Genomic DNA, 20,455 nt, shown 5'->3' with positions numbered 1-20,455 from the left:
CATCACGCTCATATGATTCGCGTTCGGTACTTTGATAATTTGGTATGTGGGTGGACCGGTGCTTGGGTAATGTCCTTACTTGGACAAGCATCCCACTTATGATTAACCTCTATTGCAAGCATCCGCAACTACAACAAAAGTATTAAGGTAAACCTAACCATAGCATGAAACATATGGATCCAAATCAGCCCCTGACGAAGCAACGCATAAAATAGGGTTTAAGCTTCTGTCACTCTAGCAACCCATTATCTAATTGTTACTTCCCAATGCCTTCCTCTAGGCCCAAATAATGGTGAAGTGTCATGTAGTCGACGTTCACATAACACCACTAGAGGAGAGACAACATACATCTCATCAAAATATCGAACGAATGCCAAATTCACATGACTACTAATAGCAAGACTTCTCCCATGTCCTCAGGAACAAGTGTAACTACTCACAAAGCATAAACATGTTCATAATCAGAGGGGTATTAATATGCATATAGGATCTGAACATATGATCTTCCACCAAATAAACCAACTAGCATCAACTACAAGGAGTAATTAACACTACTAGCAACCCACTAGCACCAATCCCGGACTTGGAGACAAGAATTGGATACAAGAGATGAACTAGGGTTTTGAGAGGAGATGGTGCTGATGAAGATGTTGATGGAGATTGCCCTTTCCCGATGAGAGGAGCGTTGGTGATGACGATGGCGATGATTTCCCCCTCCGGGAGGGAAGTTTCCCCGGTAGAACAACTCCGCCAGAGCCCTAGATTGGTTCCGCCAAGGTTCCGCCTCGTGGCGGTGGAGTTTCATTTGAGAAGATGGCTTGTTATTTTTTCCCATCGAAAGACTTCATATAGCAGAAGATGGCCACCGGAGGGCCACCAGGGGGCCCACGAGGTAGGGGGCGCGCCCAGGGGGGTAGGGCGCGCCCCCCACCCTCGTGGGCAGGGTGTGGCCCCCTGGTGAATTTCTTCCGCTGTGTATTTTTTATATATTCTGAAAACGTCTTCCGTGAAGTTTCAGGACTTATGGAGCCGTGCAGAATAGGTCTCTAATATTTGCTCCTTTTCCAGCCCAGAATCCCAGCTGCCGGCATTCTCCCTCTTTATGTAAACCTTGTAAAATAAGAGAGAATAGGCATAAGTATTGTGACATAATGTGTAATAACAGCCCGTAATGCAATAAATATTGATATAAAAGCATGATGCAAAATGGACGTATCACAATGTAGATGATGACATGGCAAGATGCAACACGAAGCGAGTGACATGGCAACGACAACGAATAACTGGAAGACATCTGGCGCAACGGTCTCGGGGCGTTAGAACACTCCACCACTACAAGAGGATCTCGTCCCGAGATCTAGGATGGCACCGGAGGGAAACGGAAGAGGAAGAGAAGAGGTAAAACTAGGTTGCTTCTTTGACTAACGAGTGAAACCAAATAACCTTGCGAGGTTGAACAAATTGAAAGAATACAACGAAGATTAACAAAGTTGAAAACACTTCATTAGAAAAAAAGGAACAAGGAACATTACTAGAACCTTGTAGGTCGAAAGACATAAGAAAAAGGGTTGCAATGGACAAGAAGTACATGCAAGCATTCCGGTAGCAACGAAATGCACAGGGAACGATAAGATCAATTACGATAACACTCCGGTTGGAAAAGGAAGGCATAGAATATGATCTTGACAAGATGAGAGGGTACTTGAAGAAATCAACAACACACTACCACCGGAACTATTGAAAGAATGGCACAAGTGGTAAGAAATATTTCAGACGGCACTCCGATTGAGAAGGGAGGCAAAACTTGATAAGATGAGAGAACTTGAATGAAGGACACGGCACTCCGGTTGAATGGATAAGCAAAAGGAAAGAACATGATCCTCACCATTCGAGAACAAGAGTGAAGAGAGCAACATCACAATGCTTCCGGAACAAAAGAATAGAAGCTAGATTGTTGGGATAAAGGGACGAAGAAGAAAATGACAACTTCTGCCATAAATGAGCTTGGAAAAACATCTTTAGGAGAAGGGTCGAATGGAGTTGTTGGAAAACCAACAACAAAAGATATGATTTCCAATGGTCTTAAGGAACACATCCCCAAATTATGAGGTGAAGACCAGCCACTAACGAAATCAATCAATTGGATTGAGATCAACGAGGAGATGAAAACTCCTTCATCGAGATGAGAAGCGGAAATTGGATCATAGATAAGCACCATAATGGCAACATTCCCAATGGAAGGCTTTAGGTCAAATCTATACCAAGATAACCTAATGAAGAGATTGATGGGTTTAAATATCTCATTCCTGACAACTTATCACTCATGAAACATGAAGGAAAACCGTCAAGGATGACAGAACACCATCCCAAAAGATAAGGTAGAAAGAATTGCACATCGGAATGCAAGATGAAGAATGCTTGAACTCCTTAAAACAAGACATGTGTTGAACACCATGTTTATTTTAGAGTAAAGCTTGACGGATCTTAGCTTTGAGAGAAAACTTGACGAACAATTGAGGAATGAAAGGAATCCTTGACGAACCATGATGTAGAGCCCCCATGAAGAACTCCGGTAACAAAAGAATGATCAAGCGAAGGAAAATTGAAAAGAACTCCGAGAGAAGCCTTGCAATGGTTAGATGGAGCTTCGTGACGAGATAATGCGGAAAACTTGGCACTCCAGAAAAGAAAAGATGAAGCATCTCGGGCCGAGAATGTGATATGATGAACCACTCTGGAAAGAAGAAATTAGATCACATGGATGAAACAAAAATAAGAATTACGTTATGCGTATCCTTCACCAATATAAATTGATGACAAGCAACGGATTTGGCATGCTACTTATTCTCGTAGAAAGGATTAAGATAGATATAGCGCAAACTTGGGAAAATCTTCAACGTACCACCGGTAGGATTAAAACAACGAATGAATTAATATGATAACGAAGGAAAAGAAATCTTGTATGAACCACCGTAAGAATTGAAAAAGAACGGAGAAAAAATAAAGAAACACCGGGAAGAATTAGAGAATGAATGAAGATACTTGAGGGGATTTAGATACAAGTGAACGAAGAGATCCCGAGATTATTAGAGAAATTTGAATGATGCACCGGTAAGATTTGGAGAACGAGAGCTGAAAGCTGGAATGAATAGTCCCGAAATGATGACCTTTGGAGAATCAAACTGAAAGACTCTTGAATTGCTCCTAATGGGTGAAAAGAATTCTCACAATCGAAAACAGCTATGAGAGGATGGCATCAAGCTTGAACTACACATCTCTGAGAGAACGGATAAGATATGGAGGGAAAAAACTCTTCTTCGGTCTTCAAAATCCGAGAATGACGACAAGAAACACCAGCAAGAATTATTGAGGCACTCTGGAATGAAGAATAGAAAGGTTGAGCCAACGATGAAAAGAATTTGACAGATCTTGGAGAAATACAAATGACTGATGATAATGCATTCTTACATCAAACTTGGAGAAGAATTTGAGAGTAACTCCGGGAAAATAGAGGAGTCACGTAAGATCCTAGGAAAAGACTTGTGGGTTAGGTCCCACTCAAAAGAAACACCGTTGAACAATTTAAACGAGAGATTGCGCCGGTAGAATAAAATTTCTTGAAAAGATAAGACCTCGAAATAGCTTGAAAGGATTACGAATAGAACTTGAACCTTCTGGGTTATCTTCAGCACTCCAGAACAATCGAATAGCAAGCGGGGAATGATTAAGAGGTGCACCGGCATGAGAAGACATTTGGAATGAGGACAAGATATGATTGACAAAACTTGACTTGAATTCACCGAAGAAGAAAGAGAACGAATAATGATGAACTTGAAGCTTCGTTAGAATCTTGCCAGGGGGCTGATCCACGAGCACCTATGGGACCGGCGGACCGAGTCCCTTTCGGTTTGGCGGGGGCGGAGGTCGCACGAAGAGCGGATCGAGGCAAGGCACACGAGCAGTTTACCCAGGTTCGGGCCGCACGGGTGCGTAAAACCTTACTCCTGCTTTGTGGTTTGTATTGAGTTCTTGCTCGGGAGCGCGGAGTGCTACAGTACACCCCAACAGCTAACGAGACCGAGCGTGAGTGTTCTCTTTCTCCTCTCTCCCCCTCTTACGTTGCGTATGGGCCTCCTTTTATATGCTCAAGGGGTCACCGACAGGTGGCAACGTAGACAAGGGTAAAAATGGAAAGGTGCTGCGGTTGGTACAGCTACCTGCTACAGTGTATCATACCTAACCCTGACGGCAGGGGACAAGGGCATTAAATGCCCGTCTGCGTCGCCTAAATAGTGCAAAAGGGACCGTCAGGGACGCCACCGCTCGCCACGATGGCAATCTTGTCAGTGCCGCTTGCCACCGCGTACCGCTGGCTGCACAGCTTCTCGTCACGTACGCCTGGAAGGGTCCCAGAGCGACACGTTGGTGGATGTGCTGGAGCGCGGGCACAGAGTGGTGGCTTGTCGCGGCAAGCGCCTTGCCGCGGTCGTTGTCTTGTCGCGTCCGGGAGCTTGTCGCTCACCGGGCCTTGCCGGGACGCGTGGCGCGTCGCGGCAAGTTCCTTGAGATGCCTTGGTTGACCTTCCTGGCAAGCTCCTCTTGCCGGGGTCTTGTCTCCTTGGCTTGGATACCTTGTCCTTGAATGGCTCCAAAGGAACCACGGAGGATCTTGGCGGTCACCCGGCAAGCCTTGCCGCGGGATGCTGCGACTGCCCGTGCACAAGTTCGGGATACTAGGGTACCCCTACTCTAGTACACCGACAGGAGCCCCCGGGCCTGGGCCATACACAGTGCCGAGCGCTGTTGGGCCAGGCCCAAAACAGGGCACGGGCACGCGCGGCCTGGGTTACGCTGTATCTCTCCCCGTATCCACCGCGCCCTCCCCGAACGGCATGCGTTGAATGCGGCGTCGTGGGAGAGATCGTGGATGGTTTCTTTATTCGGAAATGCGGAACGTCCGCCCCATCCCTCTTTATAAGCAAGGGAAACAGGGGTAGTTCGCCCATTCGCCGGTTGCTACTCCAATCTTGGAAGCCTCCGCCGCTCCCTCGTCTTCCCAAAGCTGAAAGAGAGCAGCGCCCCGCCCCCCCATCGCCACCAGCACCACCAACGCCGTCGACCTCCTCCACCACTTCCGCCATGGCTCCGAGAGCCGACAAGGGGAAGGTTGTGAAGTCGACCGAGGCGCAGCGGCTTGCGGCGCTGCGAAAGGAGCGGGCAATCTCCCCCCCCCCCAAGCTTGCCGCGAGGGAGCTGAGGGAGAATTACTATCTCTTCTGGTCGACGGAGATGCGAGCGCATCCGCGCACGAAGGTACTTCCAGCCGCCGCTTGGAAAATGGCTCCAAACGGATATCCTTTCTTCGCCTTGTTCTTCAAAGGCGTGGCGACGGCCCTCCAGTGACTCCGGGAGAGGATCCCAAAGCAGCTGGCCGACGAGTCGCGCAAGATCTGCGCGGGAGCTCTTCAAAAAGTGTTGGTGAAGGTGGCCTTCCGCAACCCGGGCCTCAACCTCACCAACGTCCTCAAGACCCTGCCGCCGGATGCTGATCTGGAGGCGCTCAAGACCCTTGTCGCACCCATTGTGGACAAGGTGAGCGGGATCAGGAGGATTGAGGGCGATCGCGTAGACTAGGCCGCCCGTTTTCTTCTTTTCTTGTCGCTGCTGGTCATGTTATGAGAACAATCTGTTAGAGCCACGACAAGCTACCTTGCAATATAACTCTATTTCGGGTAATGATTGCAATGTTATTCCCTTTACTTGATTCCTCCCTTTGTATGTTTTCGCCCTACGCTTTTAGGGAACTTGTCGGTGCAGGCACCTTAGCCGCGAGCGCTGAGTGCGGGACGTCAGCAGCCTGCTGGCGGTGCTGCTACCGACAAGAAACCTTGTCGCAACTAGTCGCAGCTCACTTAAGTTGTTGAGCGGACTCGAAACAAAGTAAGGGTGCAACTAGCTACGAGTCGGTTCCTCCGCGCACAGGTTTTCCATACAAAGTGCGGTCGTTCAAGGGAGATAACTTAAAAATTTTAAAAATCTGATTGCTCAAACTTTGGCAACTTAGCTTTTCTGTTGTTTGCTTCCCGGTAAGGCGAAACTTTCTTGAACGACGCCTGGTCCATACCATCATCTTCTCCTCCCCCCCCCAGAAAACTTGTGGGCGAGGGAACCTTCCTTTCCTTGAGAAAAAAGAAAGAGAAGAAAATAAAGATATGGAGCCTTACGGCTCGTTATTACTTACCGGGGAGTAGGTGCTGCACAAAGTGTCAGATCATATATGCAAAAAATAGAATGCATGAAATTGACAAGATGTGCGGAGCACATGAGCTTTACTTATGCACGGGGTCTGCGCCCGACTTTGTACAAAGGATTACATGCAACAGTGGCAAGACTTGTACAAAAGGTGGTTGCCGGAACAGGTTCCAGCAACCGCGCCTTACGGGTAAAACTTACGAAGATGCTCAATGTTCCAGGAATTGCTCACCGGAATGCAATCTTCGGTCTCAAGGCGGACAGCACCAGGCCTAGTGACTCGTTTCACCCGGTAAGGGCCTTCCCACTTCAGCGTCAACTTGTTGGAATTCTTGGCGGACTGAACACGCCGAAGAACAAGGTCGCCTTCCTCGAGACTTCTGGCGTTAACTTTGCGGCTATGGTAGCGGCGCAAAGCTTGCTGGTAGCGAGCAGCTCGTACAGCAGCCTGAAGACGGTCTTCCTCAAGGAGCAGCGCATCATCTTGTCGCAGCTGCTCTTGCTCAAGCTCATCATAAGCGAGCACTCGAGGTGACCCGTATACGAGTTCCGTGGGGAGAACTGCCTCTGCTCCATAGACTAGAGCGAAAGGTGTCGGGCTAGTGGCTCGATTTGGCGTCGTCCTGATCGACCAAAGAACCACTGGCAGCTCCTCGATCCAGTTTCTTCCGCACTTGTGCAGCCTGTCGAAAGTCCTGATCTTGAGCCCACGCAGCACTTCAGCATTTGCCCTCTCCGCTTGACCGTTGCTTCTCGGGTGAGCAACAGAAGCGAAGCAGACCTTGGCGCCAAGGTCTTGGACGTACTGCATGAAGGTGCGGCTCGTGAATTGCGTACCGTTGTCGGTGATTATCCTGTTAGGGATCCCGAAGCGGTAAACAATCGACCTGAAGAACTTGACTGCTGACTGTGCTGTCACCTTCCTCACTGCTTCCACTTCCGGCCACTTTCTGAACTTGTCGATTGCAACGTACAAGTACTCAAAGCCCCTGATTGCTCGGGGAAAGGGGCCGAGGATGTCGAGCCCCCAGACCGAAAATGGCCAGGATAAAGGGATCGTCTGGAGAGCTTGAGCTGGTTGGTGTATCTGCTTGGAATGGAACTGGCACGCTTCACACTTGGTTACTTGTGCAGTTGCATCCTGGAGGGCTGTCGGCCAAAAGAAACCTTGCCGGAATGCTTTGCCGGTAAGTGCTCTTGCGCCAATGTGGTGACCACATATGCCTCCATGTATCTCTGCCAACAGCTTTTGTCCGTCTTCCCGGTGAATACACTTCAATTTCACACCGTTGAGTCTTCTTCTGTACAGTGTGTTGTCGACAAACTGGTACATACTTGACTGCCGGGCTACTCTTTCCGCTTCTTCTTGCTCTTCGGGAAGTTCTCCTGTCTAAAGGAAACGGACAATCTGCTATGCCCATGCTGGAGCTTGTGGCTCGACAACAAGGACTAAAGGCAAATCTGCTGCTGTGGGAACATCCGCTTCTACGGCGAGAATCTGCGGCTCTGCCGGAGCTTGACGTTCGCCGGCAAGCTTGCCGGAGCAAAACTTGTCGGGAGCTTCTGCTTCAACGGAACAAACCCTAGGGCTTGCCGGAGCAGACTGCTCCTCAGCGCTCTTGGCGTTGATCTTGGGGACCTTCTTGGCGGCGGCTTCGGGAAGCTCTGCCGGCAAATAGTCACCAGAAATCAACTTCCTCTTCTTGCTCTGTCCAGTTGATGGTGTTACAGACGGTTGAGTCAGCTTGAGCACAAAGATCCCTGGTTCCACAGGTAACTTAAGCGCGGCGCACTTTAATAGGCCATCGGCAATGGCGTTCTGAGCTCTTGGAACATGCTCCATATGTAGGCCATCAAAGTGCTCTTCTAGCTTTCTCACTTCGTCGACGTAGGCTTCCATCAACGGACTCTGATAGCTCTTGTTCACTTGGCGGACGACAAGCTGCGAGTCACCCCTGACAATGAGCTTCTTGATCCCAAGGTCTGCCGCGATCCTGAGACCGGCAAGCAAGCCTTCATACTCTGCAGTATTGTTTGTTGCTTGCTCCTTGGGAAAGTGCATCTGGACTACGTACTCGAGGTGCTCTCCGGTGGGTGCGACAAGCAGCACGCCAGCGCCAGTGCCTTGCAGCGAAAAGGCACCATCAAAGTACATCAACCACTGTTTGCTTGCTTCCTCGACGGGGATGCTCGTTTCTGGAATTTCTTCATCTGGTGTTGGCGTCCATTCTGCTATAAATTCTGCCAATGCTCTGCTTTGGATAGTTGAAGTAATCTCAAACTTGAGGCCAAAGCTTGACAGTTCCAGTGCCCACTCAACAATCCTGCCTGTCGCTTCTGGATTCTGTAGTATCCTCTTCAGCGGAAAGCGAGTGACAACTGTGATCTCATGTGCTTGGAAGTAATGGCGCAGCTTTCTCGAGGCCATGAGAAGGCCGAAAAGCAATTTCTGCATGCCAGAGTACCTTAACCTAGCCCCCAGCAGAAGGGAACTGACAAAGTAAACTGGGCGCTGCACCATTCTCTTCTGTATCTCCTCGCGCGTCTGCGCAGATCCATCCTTGTCAGGACCAGAGCTTGCCGGGGAAGCCCCCTGCTTGTCGCTGGATGCGCCTTCCGTGGTTGCTGGCTCGTCATCTGCCTCCCTCTCCGCTACTAACGCAGCACTAACCACTTGATTGGTTGCCGCTATATATAGCAGCAACTTCTCTTGTGGCTTAGGTGCGACAAGTATTGGAGTGGAGGACAGGTATCTCTTCAAGTCTTGCAGCGCAGCCTCCGCTTCCGGAGTCCATTTCATTGGACCTACCTTTTTCAATATTTTGAAAAACGGCAGGGCGCGCTCAGCAGACCTAGAGATAAACCTGCTGAGAGCAGCCACGCAACCGGCAAGTCTTCGTACGTGCTTGACGCGCTTTGGTGCTTCAATCTGCTCAATGACCTTGATCTTGTCGGGATTGGCTTCGATTCCCCGCTGAGACACGTAGAACCCGAGAAGCTTGCTGGAGGGGACTCCAAACACACACTTCTCGGGGTTGAGTTTGAGACTGATCTTGCGCAGATTTGCAAAGGTCTCGTCTAAATCTTGAATCAGAGTTGCCTTGTCCTTGCTCTTGACCACTATGTCATCCATGTAGGCTTCCACATTTCGGTGTATTTGTGGCTCAAGAGCGACATGGACTACCCTTGCAAATGTTGAACCAGCATTTTTTAAACCGAAAGGCATCCGTATGAAACAGTACGTGCCACATGGAGTAATGAATGCGGTCTTCTCCTCATCCTCTTCTGCCATGAAGATCTGATGGTATCCTGAGTATGCGTTAAGAAATGAAAGCAAATCACATCCGGCTGTGGAGTCAACAATCTGGTCAATGCGCGGCAAAGGAAATGGGTCTTTGGGACAAGCTTTGTTAACATCGGTAAAGTCGATACAAAGTCTCCACTTCCCGTTCGCCTTGCGCACGACTACAGGATTGGCCAACCACGTAGGATGGAGCACTCCTCTGACAAGGCCTGCTGCTTCCAACTTCTTGATCTCTTCTGCAATGAATTCTTGGCGCTCCACTGCTTGCTTCCTGACCTTCTGCTTGACGGGCCGCGCATGAGGACAAACGGCAAGATGGTGCTCAATTACTTTCCTAGGAACACCGGGGATGTCAGACGGTTGCCACGCAAACACATCGACATTCGCCCGCAGGAAAGCAATGAGCGCGCTTTCCTATTTAGGGTCGAGAGTGGCACTGATGGTGAAGGTACCACCGGTGCCGTCCTCCTTGGCGGACACCTTCTTCGTCTCTGGCGGAGCTGCCATTGTCTTCTTACACTTGCCGGTGGAGCTCGATGGTGCGTCCTCGACGGCAGCGCAGCACTCCGAAGAGGTGCGCTTGCCGGAGTGGGCATCAGAACTCTTGCCGGACTTGGTCTTCTTATTCCCCCCGGGAGCTTCAACGGCAAGTGACTTGCGATCTGTTGCGGCTGCCGCTTCCCGGTAGATCTTGTCGGCGCAGATAAGAGCATCCTTCTTGTCGCCAGGGACAGAGATGACGCTTATCGGGCCTGGCATCTTCAGCATGTTGTATGCGTAGTGAGAGGCTGCCATGAACTTGGCGAGTGCTGGACGGCCGAGTATCCCATTGTAAGGCAATGGAAAATCGGCAACGTCAAAAGTGACCCTCTCAGTCCTGAAGTTCACCTCGCTGCCAAATGTTACTAGCAACGTGACCTTCCCCTTCGGCTTGCTCCTTCCCGGGTTGATTCCTTGGAATGTGCCGGTCTCTTCAAGCTCGCTGTCAGGGATCTGGAGTTTCTGGAGTACAGCGGAGGAGATCAGGTTCAAGCCGGCCCCGCCGTCAACTAGCATCTTAGTGACCTTGAGGTTGCGGATAGTTGGTGAAACCAACATCGGCAAGCACCCGACCGCAGTTGTGCGATCAGGGTGGTCCTCAATATCGAAGATGATAGGCGTGCTGGACCATTTCAGAAGCTTGCATGACTCGACAGGTGGTTCCGCTGCATTGACTTCCCGCACCCACTGCTTGAGTTGGCGGTGCGAAGTATGCAGAGAAGCACCGCCGTCAACGCACAAGACCTCTGTGGCTTTCTGGAACTCCTGCTCGGTGGTCTCGAAATCATCCATGTCTTCGTCGTCGTCGTCATCTTCATCCTTGTCGCGGCCGCGGGGAGGTCTGTCTCCTTGCCGCTGCTTGGCCTTGCCGCGGCGTCCTCCCTGGCCGGCGCGCTTCTTGCCGGATTCTCCAGCGCCTCCTTGGGCCCTCTCCTTGTCTCGTCACTCGTACTCAACCTTTTGCTGCTGGACAAGCTGCTCGACCTTCTTGCAGCTCTGGAGGTCATGGCCCTTGGTGCGGTGGATCTTGCAGTACTGCTTGTCGGTGCCGTCCTGCTTGTCGGCGACCGCCACAGCCTGGCAGTTGGTGCATGCGGCAATCTCCTTGTCGGAGCTACCAACTTTGGCTTTCTTGGCGCCACCTTCGTTGCCGGACTGCTCAACGACTAGCACATCTTTGCCTTTCTTCTTCCTGTTGTTCCGCCGCCGGTTTTTCTTTGCCGGGGCAGCATCCTCGCTGTCAGATCCTCCTGCTCCTGTATTCTCTCCAGGGAGTTTCCTCCCTTCCTCAGCACGTGCACACTTGTCGGCCAGGGCATACAGCTCACTGACGTCTCTGATCTTGCACATCGCCATCTCCTCCCGCATCCTGCGGTTACACACGTTCTGATGGAACGCGCTGATGACCGCGGCAGGGTGGACATCTGGGATGTTGTGCTGTACACGGCTGAATCTCTGAATGTACTTGCGCAGGGGCTCTCCTTCCTTCTGGGCGAGCAGATGAAGGTCACTCTCTTGGCCATGAGGTTTGTGGCCGCCTGTAAAGGCGCCGACAAACTGATGGCATAGGTCTGCCCAGGAGGATATGGAGTTGTCCGGCAAGTGCATGAGCCAGGACCTGACATTGGGCTTGAGCACCAGCGGGAAGTAGTTGGCAAGGATCTTGTCGTCCCGCCCCCCGGCAGTCTGCACCGCGATGGTGTAGATGCTGAGGAACTCCGACGGATGCGACTTGCCGTCGTACTTCTCTGGTACGTCTGGCTTGAAATTCTTCATGCTGGGCCACTGGACTTGCCACAGCTCACGAGTAAACGCAGGGCAACCTACCGCGTACGGCAAGTCGCCTGGTCCCCCTGGCGCATGCATGTCGACAGAGGGCCCAGCGCGCTGGTCCGATTGACGTCGCGCTTCTCTTCGGCGCTCGATGCGAGTACGAGCGTCTTCTTGCTGTCGTTCGTGAAGAACTTGCCGCTGGTCGCGACGGGCTCGTGGATCCGATGACACGGTGGAGTCGCTGTCGAGGTGGATCCGGCGAGTCGGCGATCTTGGCCTTCGGGGCGGAGAGTGCACAGTGGTTGCACCCCCACCGGTCTTGTCGCCACCGGCTCGTGCCTGGCTGACTTGCCACGGCTGCGACGTACTCGGCTGCCGTTGAGTGTCGCCGTTGGCGAAGCCGATGAGACTCTGAATGGTGGCCCTCCAGTCGTCGATCTTGTCTGCCGTTGGAGGGTAGTCCAGGAGCAGTTGAGCTCGCGCCAAAGCTTCTGCTGCAGTGGCGGGTGGTGGTGGCGAACGGTGCGAGGAGCGGGATATGCTCGGACTTCTAACTATGTTAGAAGGAGCAGTATCCCGTCCAGGCGACCGTGCCTCGCTCGTGCCAGCATGTTGGCGTGCATGCTGGTCTTGAGCACTCCGAGATCCACCAGCTCGATCTTGGTCCAGCAAACGCATGGTACCGTGAGTACCATGACGCTGCCGGTCCCGCGCCTCCTGAGATGGGCGCGGTGCATGTACGGACGCCGAGGTCTTGGAGTGCGACCGGTCGTTGTGGGAGCCGGCTACGCCGCCGATGGGCAGCGCAACCTTGTCCTTGGACCTGGCAGCACCGTGAGCTCCCTCGTCGACGCCCGTTCTTCCGCCGGCGTCCGCCCCATCAGCCGTTTGCTCCGGCGGTGGTGGGTTCGGCGCGGATGGAGCAGCTGCCTCCGAAGCCTTCTTCTTCGGCGGCATGTCGATGAAGATGATGAAGATCTAGCTCGTGTGAACGCCGGATCTGGTTCACACAACCTCAACGTCCCCTACCTAGCGCGCCAAAGATGCCGGGGGGCTGATCCACGAGCACCTATGGGACCGGCGGACCGAGTCCCTTTCGGTTCGGCGGGGGCGGAGGTCGCACGAAGAGCAGATCGAGGCGAGGCACACGAGCAGTTTACCCAGGTTCGGGCCGCACGGATGCGTAAAACCCTACTCCTGCTTTGTGGTTTGTATTGAGTTCTTGCTTGGGAGCGCGGAGTGCTACAGTACACCCCAGCAGCTAACGAGACCGAGCGTGAGTGTTCTCTTTCTCCTCTCTCCCCCTCTTATGTTGCGTATGGGCCTCCTTTTATATGCTCAAGGGGTCACCGACAGGTGGCAACGTAGACAAGGGTAAAAATGGAAAGGTGCTGCGGTTGGTACAGCTACCTGCTACAGTGTATCATACCTAACCCTGACGGCAGGGGACAAGGGCATTAAATGCCCGTCTGCGTCGCCTAAATAGTGCAAAAGGGACCGTCAGGGACGCCACCGCTCGCCATGATGGCAATCTTGTCAGTGCCGCTTGCCACCGCGTACCGCTGGCTGCACAGCTTCCCGCCACGTACGCCTGGAAGGGTCCCACAGCGACACGTTGGTGGATGTGCTGGAGCGCGGGCACAGAGTGGTGACTTGCCGCGGCAAGCGCCTTGCCGCGGTCGTTGTCTTGTCGCGTCCGGGAGCTTGTCGCTCACCGGGCCTTGCCGGGACGCGTGGCGCGTCGCGGCAAGTTCCTTGAGACGCCTTGGTTGGCCTTCCCGGCAAGCTCCTCTTGCCGGTGTCTTGTCTCCTTGGCTTGGATGCCTTGGTTGGCCTTCCTGGCAAGCTCCTCTTGCCGAGGTCTTGTCTCCTTGGCTTGGATACCTTGTCCTTGAATGGCTCCAAAGGAACCACGGAGGATCTTGGCGGTCACCCGGCAAGCCTTGCCGCGGGATGCTGCGACTGCCCGTGCACAAGTTCGGGATACTAGGGTACCCCTACTCTAGTACACCGACAAATCTTCATGAGAATCACCGGATATAAACAGTGAAAGAAAAAAATGAAGAGACTTCACATGAATAAAATGGATACTTGATTAAGAAATCCGAGTCCTTGAAGAAAAAGGGTGGGAGGGCGGGAAAAACAAAGGCAACTTGGGACGGATGAAATAAACACCGTTGCAAAGAACTGAGAATTGATCTCGCGAATGTAGAAATGATCGGATCCACTTGAAGAGGAACACGCCGTTGAAAAGAATTCACATGACAATCTCGATTATCATGAAGGATTAGTATTCACATAGAAGTATGAGAACACCGCTTGGAAAAAAAAGTATGGAATCAACACTTGACATTGAAGCAACTCGAATACCACAACTCAAAACAAAACAAAACAAAGGATTGGCTTGCAGAATAAGCCATAACAAACATATGATAGAGATTTCGTCCGAAGTTTTCATGGTGGGGCCCACACGGGCTCGATCGTACAACACCATCATGTACAAGGCAGTGCACATGACATATGAAGCGTCCTCGAGTCAGCATAGCCAAGGACTCTTTAAGACACATCGAGACCACTGTAAAACCAACCGTGGATGGGCGGACCACTAGACGTCGAACCCCAATCTCATATCATGCATCTGTCGGAAAGATATCCTAGGAGTTACTTGAATTTCCACTTATAAACTCCCGGAACTTTCTGGTTATGCAATCAGGTGTTGGGGATACAGGGGACGTATAATATCTCACCCAAAACTAGCAAATCCTACATCTAGCTGTATCCATCCTTCAACACATAACCAAGAAACCTTCGGAAATCATTTACCTCAACCTTCGAAAAGCATCCGTTATACGAGTTATGGCAATACTCCTAAACTCCCGCCCCAGTACTGGGTGGCGTCAAGGTTATCTCACCAACAACTGCATAAAAGAGATTTTCGATGTCGGCAAACTCAGGTATTCCAGAACTGCAATGATAAAATTGTGACGACAACACCTCGGAGCTCAACTCCCCGGGACACTGCCACAACCCCTAAATGCCAGGAGGCACCAAGAACAATGTTCTCGTCACAAAACCATCGAAGCGATTCCAAGATACCCGCGTGATCCTAAAAAAAAATTCGTCAAATTTGAGGAGAGAAGAGTCAAAACTCTATGTCAGGAGGCCTCACCAGAGTGACGAAGGGACTGAGGAGTAAAAAGAATCCTACTCTCCAATATATATATATATATAATCCTATAAGACTCAAAACATTTTTTCTAGACTCAACAACGCCAGTGATTCGATCAAGCAGGGGGCTCCTAAATCGGGGAAGGCTCTGATTACCAACTTGTAACACCCACGATGCGGCTATATCTCCCACGTGTCGGGGCACGACTTAGAGGCATAACCGCATGGTAGGAATGTCGCAAGAGGGGTAATCTTTACACATCCCATGTACTGAATAAGAAAGGAATAAAGAGTTGGCTTACAATCACCACTTCACACAAATACAAGTTAAGCATACATCATCCAGAATACAATCAAGGTCCGACTACGGAACCAAAATAAAAGAAGACAACCCCAAATGCTAGATCCCCGATCGTCCTGACTGGGCTCCACTACTGATCAACTGGAAATGAAACAACACAACGAACACGATCTTCATCGAGCTCCCACTTGAGCTGGGTTGCGTCACCTGCATTGGTAGCATCGGCACCTGCAACTGTTTGGAAGTATCTGTGAGCCACGAGGACTCAGCAATCTCACACCCGCGAGATCAAGACTATTTAAGCTTATGGGTAGGGAAAGGTAGTGAGGTGGAGCTGCATCAAGCACTAAGCATATATGGTACCTAACATACGCAAATAAGAGCGAGAAGAGAAGCAACGCAACGTTTGTGAACTAGAAGTGATCAAGAAGTGATCCTGAATCTACTTACGCTCAAACATAACACAAGAACCGTGTTCACTTCCCGGACTCCGCCGGAAAGAGACCATCACAGCTACACACGCGGTTGATTCATTTTAATTAAGTTAAGCGTCAAGTTCTCTACAACCGGATATTAACAAATTCCCATCTGCCCATAACCGCAGGCATGGCTTTCGAAAGTTCAAACCCTGCAGGAGTGTCCCAACTTAGCCCATCAGAAGCTCTCACGGTCAACGAAGGATATTCCTTCTCCCAGGAAGACCTGATCAGACTCGGAATCCCGGTTACAAGACATTTCGACAATGGTAAAACAAGATCAGCAAAGCCGCCCGAATGTGCCGACAAATCCCGATAGGAGCTGCACATATCTCGTTCTCAGGGCACACCGGATGAGCAGTCCGTACAACTAAAACCAACCCTCAAGTTTCCCCGAGGTGGCGCTGCAAGGGGCTCTAGTTTGGACCGAAACTCAAAGGAGCACTGGCCCGGGGGGGTCAAAATAAAGATGGCCCTCGGGCTCCGGAAACCCGAGGGAAAAAGGTTTAGGTGGCAAATGGTAAAACCAAGATTGGGCCTTGCTGGAGGAGTTTTATTCAAAGCGAACTGTCAAGGGGGTCCCATTCCCCCAACCGCGTAAGGAACACAAAATCAAGGAACGTAACACCGGTATGACGGAAACTAGGGCGGCAAGAGTGGATCAAAACACCAGGCATAAGGCCGAGCCTTCCACCCTTTACCAAGTATATAGATGCATTAAAGTAAACAAGATATAATAATGATATCCCAGCAAAACCCATGTTCCAACAAGGAACAAAATTCAATCTTCACCTGCAACTAGGAATGCTATAAGAGGGGCTGAGCAAAGCGGTAACATAGCCAAACAACGGTTTGCTAGGAAAGGTGGATTAGAGGCTTGACATGGCAATATGGGAGGCATGATATAGCAAATGGTAGGTATCGCGACATAGCAATAGAGCGAGCAACTAGCAAGCAAAGATAGAAGTGATTTCAAGGGTATGGTCATCTTCCCTGAAATCCCGCAAGGAAGAAGAACGAGTCCATGAAGAAGACAAACGGATGTAGTCGAACGGATCCTTACAAACGCGACGTTATCGGAACTAACCCGAAGAAGCAACACCGGAAACAAGCAAATAATATAGTAAAACAACCATCACATAAACATGGCATGATGCACAACCAAGTATGATGCATGTCCGGTTTAATGAAGCATGGCATGGCAATATGCACAAACGATACTACAAATTAAGTGAAGCTCAATATGCAACAAGTTGCATATTGATGAAGCACCACAACAATTATTTAGTTCTCTCCCATTTAAGTACTCAACAAAACTAAATGTTGGTTACCATGGCAAAGGGTGAAGCATATGAAGAACTACCTATCTAGGCAAATTTAAATGAGGCCGGAACAACAAACAACAAGTCCGGAAAAACCTCATGAGCATATATTAGATTTGGTACTGTTCTGTCCTAAACACAATTTTAGAGTTGTTAAACATGCAAAGCAAGTACACCATGTTAAACTAGACATTTTTCTACCCCATTTACATATAAAGTTTGTTAGATTTGGAGCTACGGTTATTTAGTTATGAATTAAATCATTTTAACATGGCATAGGGGCAAATTAAAGCAAACAACAATTTAAACATTTCAAACATGGATGAAAGTTGGATATTATAAATCTAGATGAAAATCTAAGCATTTTTCATATATAAGGTTTTTACATATGATGCATAGATTGTGAGTTAATAAATGCATGAAGCCTAGGGGGTTCTCTGCAAAATCTGTAAAGCACTGGAAAAATTAGGAAATCGTCCATGAAAAAAAAACAGTGGCTCGGGCCGAATCTGTCTGGCCCAAAAGCATAGAAAAAAGGAGGCGCTGGGGGTGGCCTCACCCATGGGCTTTGGCCCGGTTTAGTGGAAGAAGGCCGACTGGGTGAGGAGGGGTGCGCTGGGCCGTGGCAAAGAAGCAGGCTGGGCCTGGCGCTTGCCTCGCTTGGTCAACGCGAGCGGACCTGCTCGTTGCTGCTCGAACGAAACAGAGGAGCGGCGCGGCGTGAAACAGGACTGCGGCGGCGAGGAAGAAACAGAGGCGCAGGGGACGGAGGGGCGCGGCTCCAGGCGCGGGACGGCAGCTTGAGGTGCGTGGGACGCCCGGGCAGAGGAGCTTGAGCTTCGGGCGCGCAAGAGGACCGGCGATGAGCTCCAACGGCACAAGCGCTCAACGGGGATGTCCACAGCAGCGCTGTGAAGACAACAGAAGAGAGAAGGAGCAGCGTGAGAAAAAGGAGGCCGGGAAGGAAGAAGAGGGGAGCAGGGGCGCGGGACGAGCTTGACCCGCATGGCGGCCGGCCGGATCGACGAAGAGGATGGCGAGAGATGGAGTCGGGGCAGCGGAGGTGCGGGCGAGGATCTCGTCGAGGAAGAGGATTTGGCCGGAGACAATGGCTTGGCGAAGCAGGGGAGACTCGGGCAGCACACGAGGAGGACCTGAACACCGGAACTCGTGGCGATGAAGTCGTTTCCCGGTGGTGGCTTGAGCATCAGGCGGCATGGTGCTCCTGGTCGAGACGAAGCCGAGGATGGGCGCTGGCCATTGGTGCGGTCATGCGCGAGCGGGACAGGATGCAGGGCGCCGGCGACTGTTCCCTGCTGTGGCAAGTCAGAGAGAGAGAGGCGTGTGAGGGAAGGAGGAACAGGAGCATGGGAAAAAGGAAGACAGGGGCGCGGGGTTGTCCTCGTTAGCCGGCGTCTCCGACGAGGTCCAGCTATGGCGCTGGGGACGTGAGGATCCAGGAGGCGGGGATGGTGGCGAAGAGGTGGAGCTCGGGCTCCTGCGGGATTTGAGCGTCGGCGGTCGTTGACTGGAGATGGATCAAAGGGATGGATGGTGGATCTGAAAACGAGGAAGGGGGTTGGCTGCGCGTGGTTGGCTGGATCAGATCTGGGAGGATCCCGACAGAGGATTTGGTGGAGAGTGCGGCGGCGGGTGAAGGGACAAGCCTCCTAATTTTTAGGGTTTGACCAAAATGGACTAGGGGTGGACGAATATATACATCATGGGTTAGGTTAGGGGCTATCTCGTCCCTCCGATCAAAATCGGACGGTCAGGAGAAATAGGCTAGGGAGTCTAAATAAAAAAACGGTGATGTTTTATAGATGTTTGGGGATGATCCGGACCCAACGGTGACGACTGTCCGGGTTGGGTTCGGGACAACTTTCGGACACGCACTCAAGGGGTTCGATGCACAGTGCAAGGAGGGGTTTCGGGGCCTCACGGTTGGTAGCGGACTATGTAGATGGTCTAGGGAGGAAAGAGAGGGAAAGCCCGGCACATGTTTCGGGATACTGGAAACGTCCGACATATGACCGACTATACTGCCGCTATAGTTATACGTTGGGGCGTCAAACGGGCTTGACAGGCAGCCTATCTACACTAAAACAACACCGCATGCCAACTTTCATCCCATTCTGAGAACATTTTCCGGTCATTTATAAAATAATATTTCGGACATGCCGCGGGCGCGTGCAAGTGTGTCTGGGCTCAGAACGGACAACGGAGAGAACGAGGAGACCGGGACGGATGCAAGTTTTGGAAACATGATGATGCAATGCGGATGATGACATGGCAAGATGCAACACGCAAGTGAATGACATGGCAACGACAACGAATAACTGGAAGACATCTGGCGCAACAGTCTCCGGGCGTTACATCATCGGTGCCGATGCGCGTCGGTGGGAAAGCTCGAAGGGAGGGAGCATGGTGACGTGAGTTGTGGCGGTGAGGGAGGGGGCTAAATAGGGGCGGACTCGGCGGGAGGTGAGCCGAAATCCTCCCATCGATTTTTCGGCGACGCGGGCGAGCTCGCGCCATCTCCCTGGTCGCACGAGAAGAGAAGCGCGTCGCCCGAGTCAGGCTCGCGAACTACTACTGATTCGGGTATTTCCCCGGGCCTGGCCTGGAGGTGCTTTAAGGTTCGTGCCATGCGGGCCGCACAATAAACGCAAGCAAACAATCAAGCCAATTTCTTCCTGCGCAGGCCAGGCTGGGCCATATGCAGGCAACCAAACACGCCCATACAACACAAGTTCTTTTCTGCTCCCTCCATTCCTAAATAGGATGATTTTGGTAGTTTAAATTGAATTACGAAAAGGTCATATATATGTAGAAACGAAGAAAGTAATTAAAATAATTGGAAATGATAAATTTCAAACATTCGGATTATAAGCATGGCAACTCAAACGTTTTTCATGGCAATTTTAGTTCACGCGAGGCAGCAATTTTAGTTGTTAAAACATGGCAACTTTGTCCCAGTTAATTTTTTGTCAAAAAATTGAAACATGAAAACTTTGTCCCTGTTCATTTTTTTGTCAGAAAATTGCATGTTTGCCAATCTCGCGTGAACTAAAGCTGCCATGAAAAAACATTCGGGATGTTATGCTTAAAATCCAAACGTTAGGGATTTATGGGGTCCAAAATAAAAAGGACATTGGACGGGGCGCAGGGATATAAATATATAAAGGTAAAAGCACCGGTAGTCCTGTAACTTACACACAATGTGAGGTCAAAACAATGATCCAAAAGTTACAAACCTCATCCCATCGTCCTACAACTTGCACCATACGTGACAATTTAGTCCTAGGCAAGTGACAGA

At 50.9% G+C, this 20,455-nt stretch overlaps 1 protein-coding gene across 2 annotated transcripts; it reads right to left on the bottom strand.

Moving 5' to 3' along the window:
• Nucleotides 1–15,581: 15,581 nt before the first annotated feature.
• Nucleotides 15,582–18,806, bottom strand: LOC125531896 (uncharacterized). 2 transcript variants are annotated; one of them, XR_007293589.2, is made up of 3 exons: nucleotides 18,138–18,806; nucleotides 17,696–18,045; nucleotides 15,582–16,896 (listed from the first exon to the last, which is right to left on the bottom strand). XR_007293589.2 is itself a non-coding variant. In XM_048696113.2 (2 exons), the coding sequence occupies exons 1-2, from the start codon at nucleotides 18,352–18,354 to the stop codon at nucleotides 17,801–17,803; spliced, it is 462 nt and encodes a 153-aa protein (XP_048552070.1). In that variant the 5' UTR covers nucleotides 18,355–18,806; the 3' UTR covers nucleotides 17,456–17,800. The 2 variants fall into 2 exon arrangements, 1 of the variants encoding a protein (XP_048552070.1); XM_048696113.2 differs by lacking the exon at nucleotides 15,582–16,896 and having other exon boundaries at nucleotides 17,456–18,045.
• Between the last annotated feature and the right edge of the window lie 1,649 nt (nucleotides 18,807–20,455).

Source organism: Triticum urartu, chromosome 6A, assembly GCF_056163025.1.
Source record: "Triticum urartu cultivar PI428250 chromosome 6A, HENAU_Tu73, whole genome shotgun sequence".
In the NCBI taxonomy this organism is placed as follows: domain Eukaryota; kingdom Viridiplantae; phylum Streptophyta; class Magnoliopsida; order Poales; family Poaceae; genus Triticum; species Triticum urartu.
The sequence above is the reverse complement of the archived record's forward strand: the minus strand, read 5'-3'. Positions and strand labels throughout refer to the sequence as shown.

What these genes read in the sequence shown, in the direction of transcription:
- LOC125531896 (XM_048696113.2), bottom strand. Translation starts at nt 18,354, where the DNA reads ATGCCGCCTGATGCTCAAGCCACCACCGGGAAACGACTTCATCGCCAC. An exon ending in TCCGGCCGGCCGCCATGCGG is followed by an intron (nt 18,046 to 18,137) that starts GTCAAGCTCGTC and finishes TTGTCTTCACAG; the next exon opens with CGCTGCTGTGGACATCCCCG.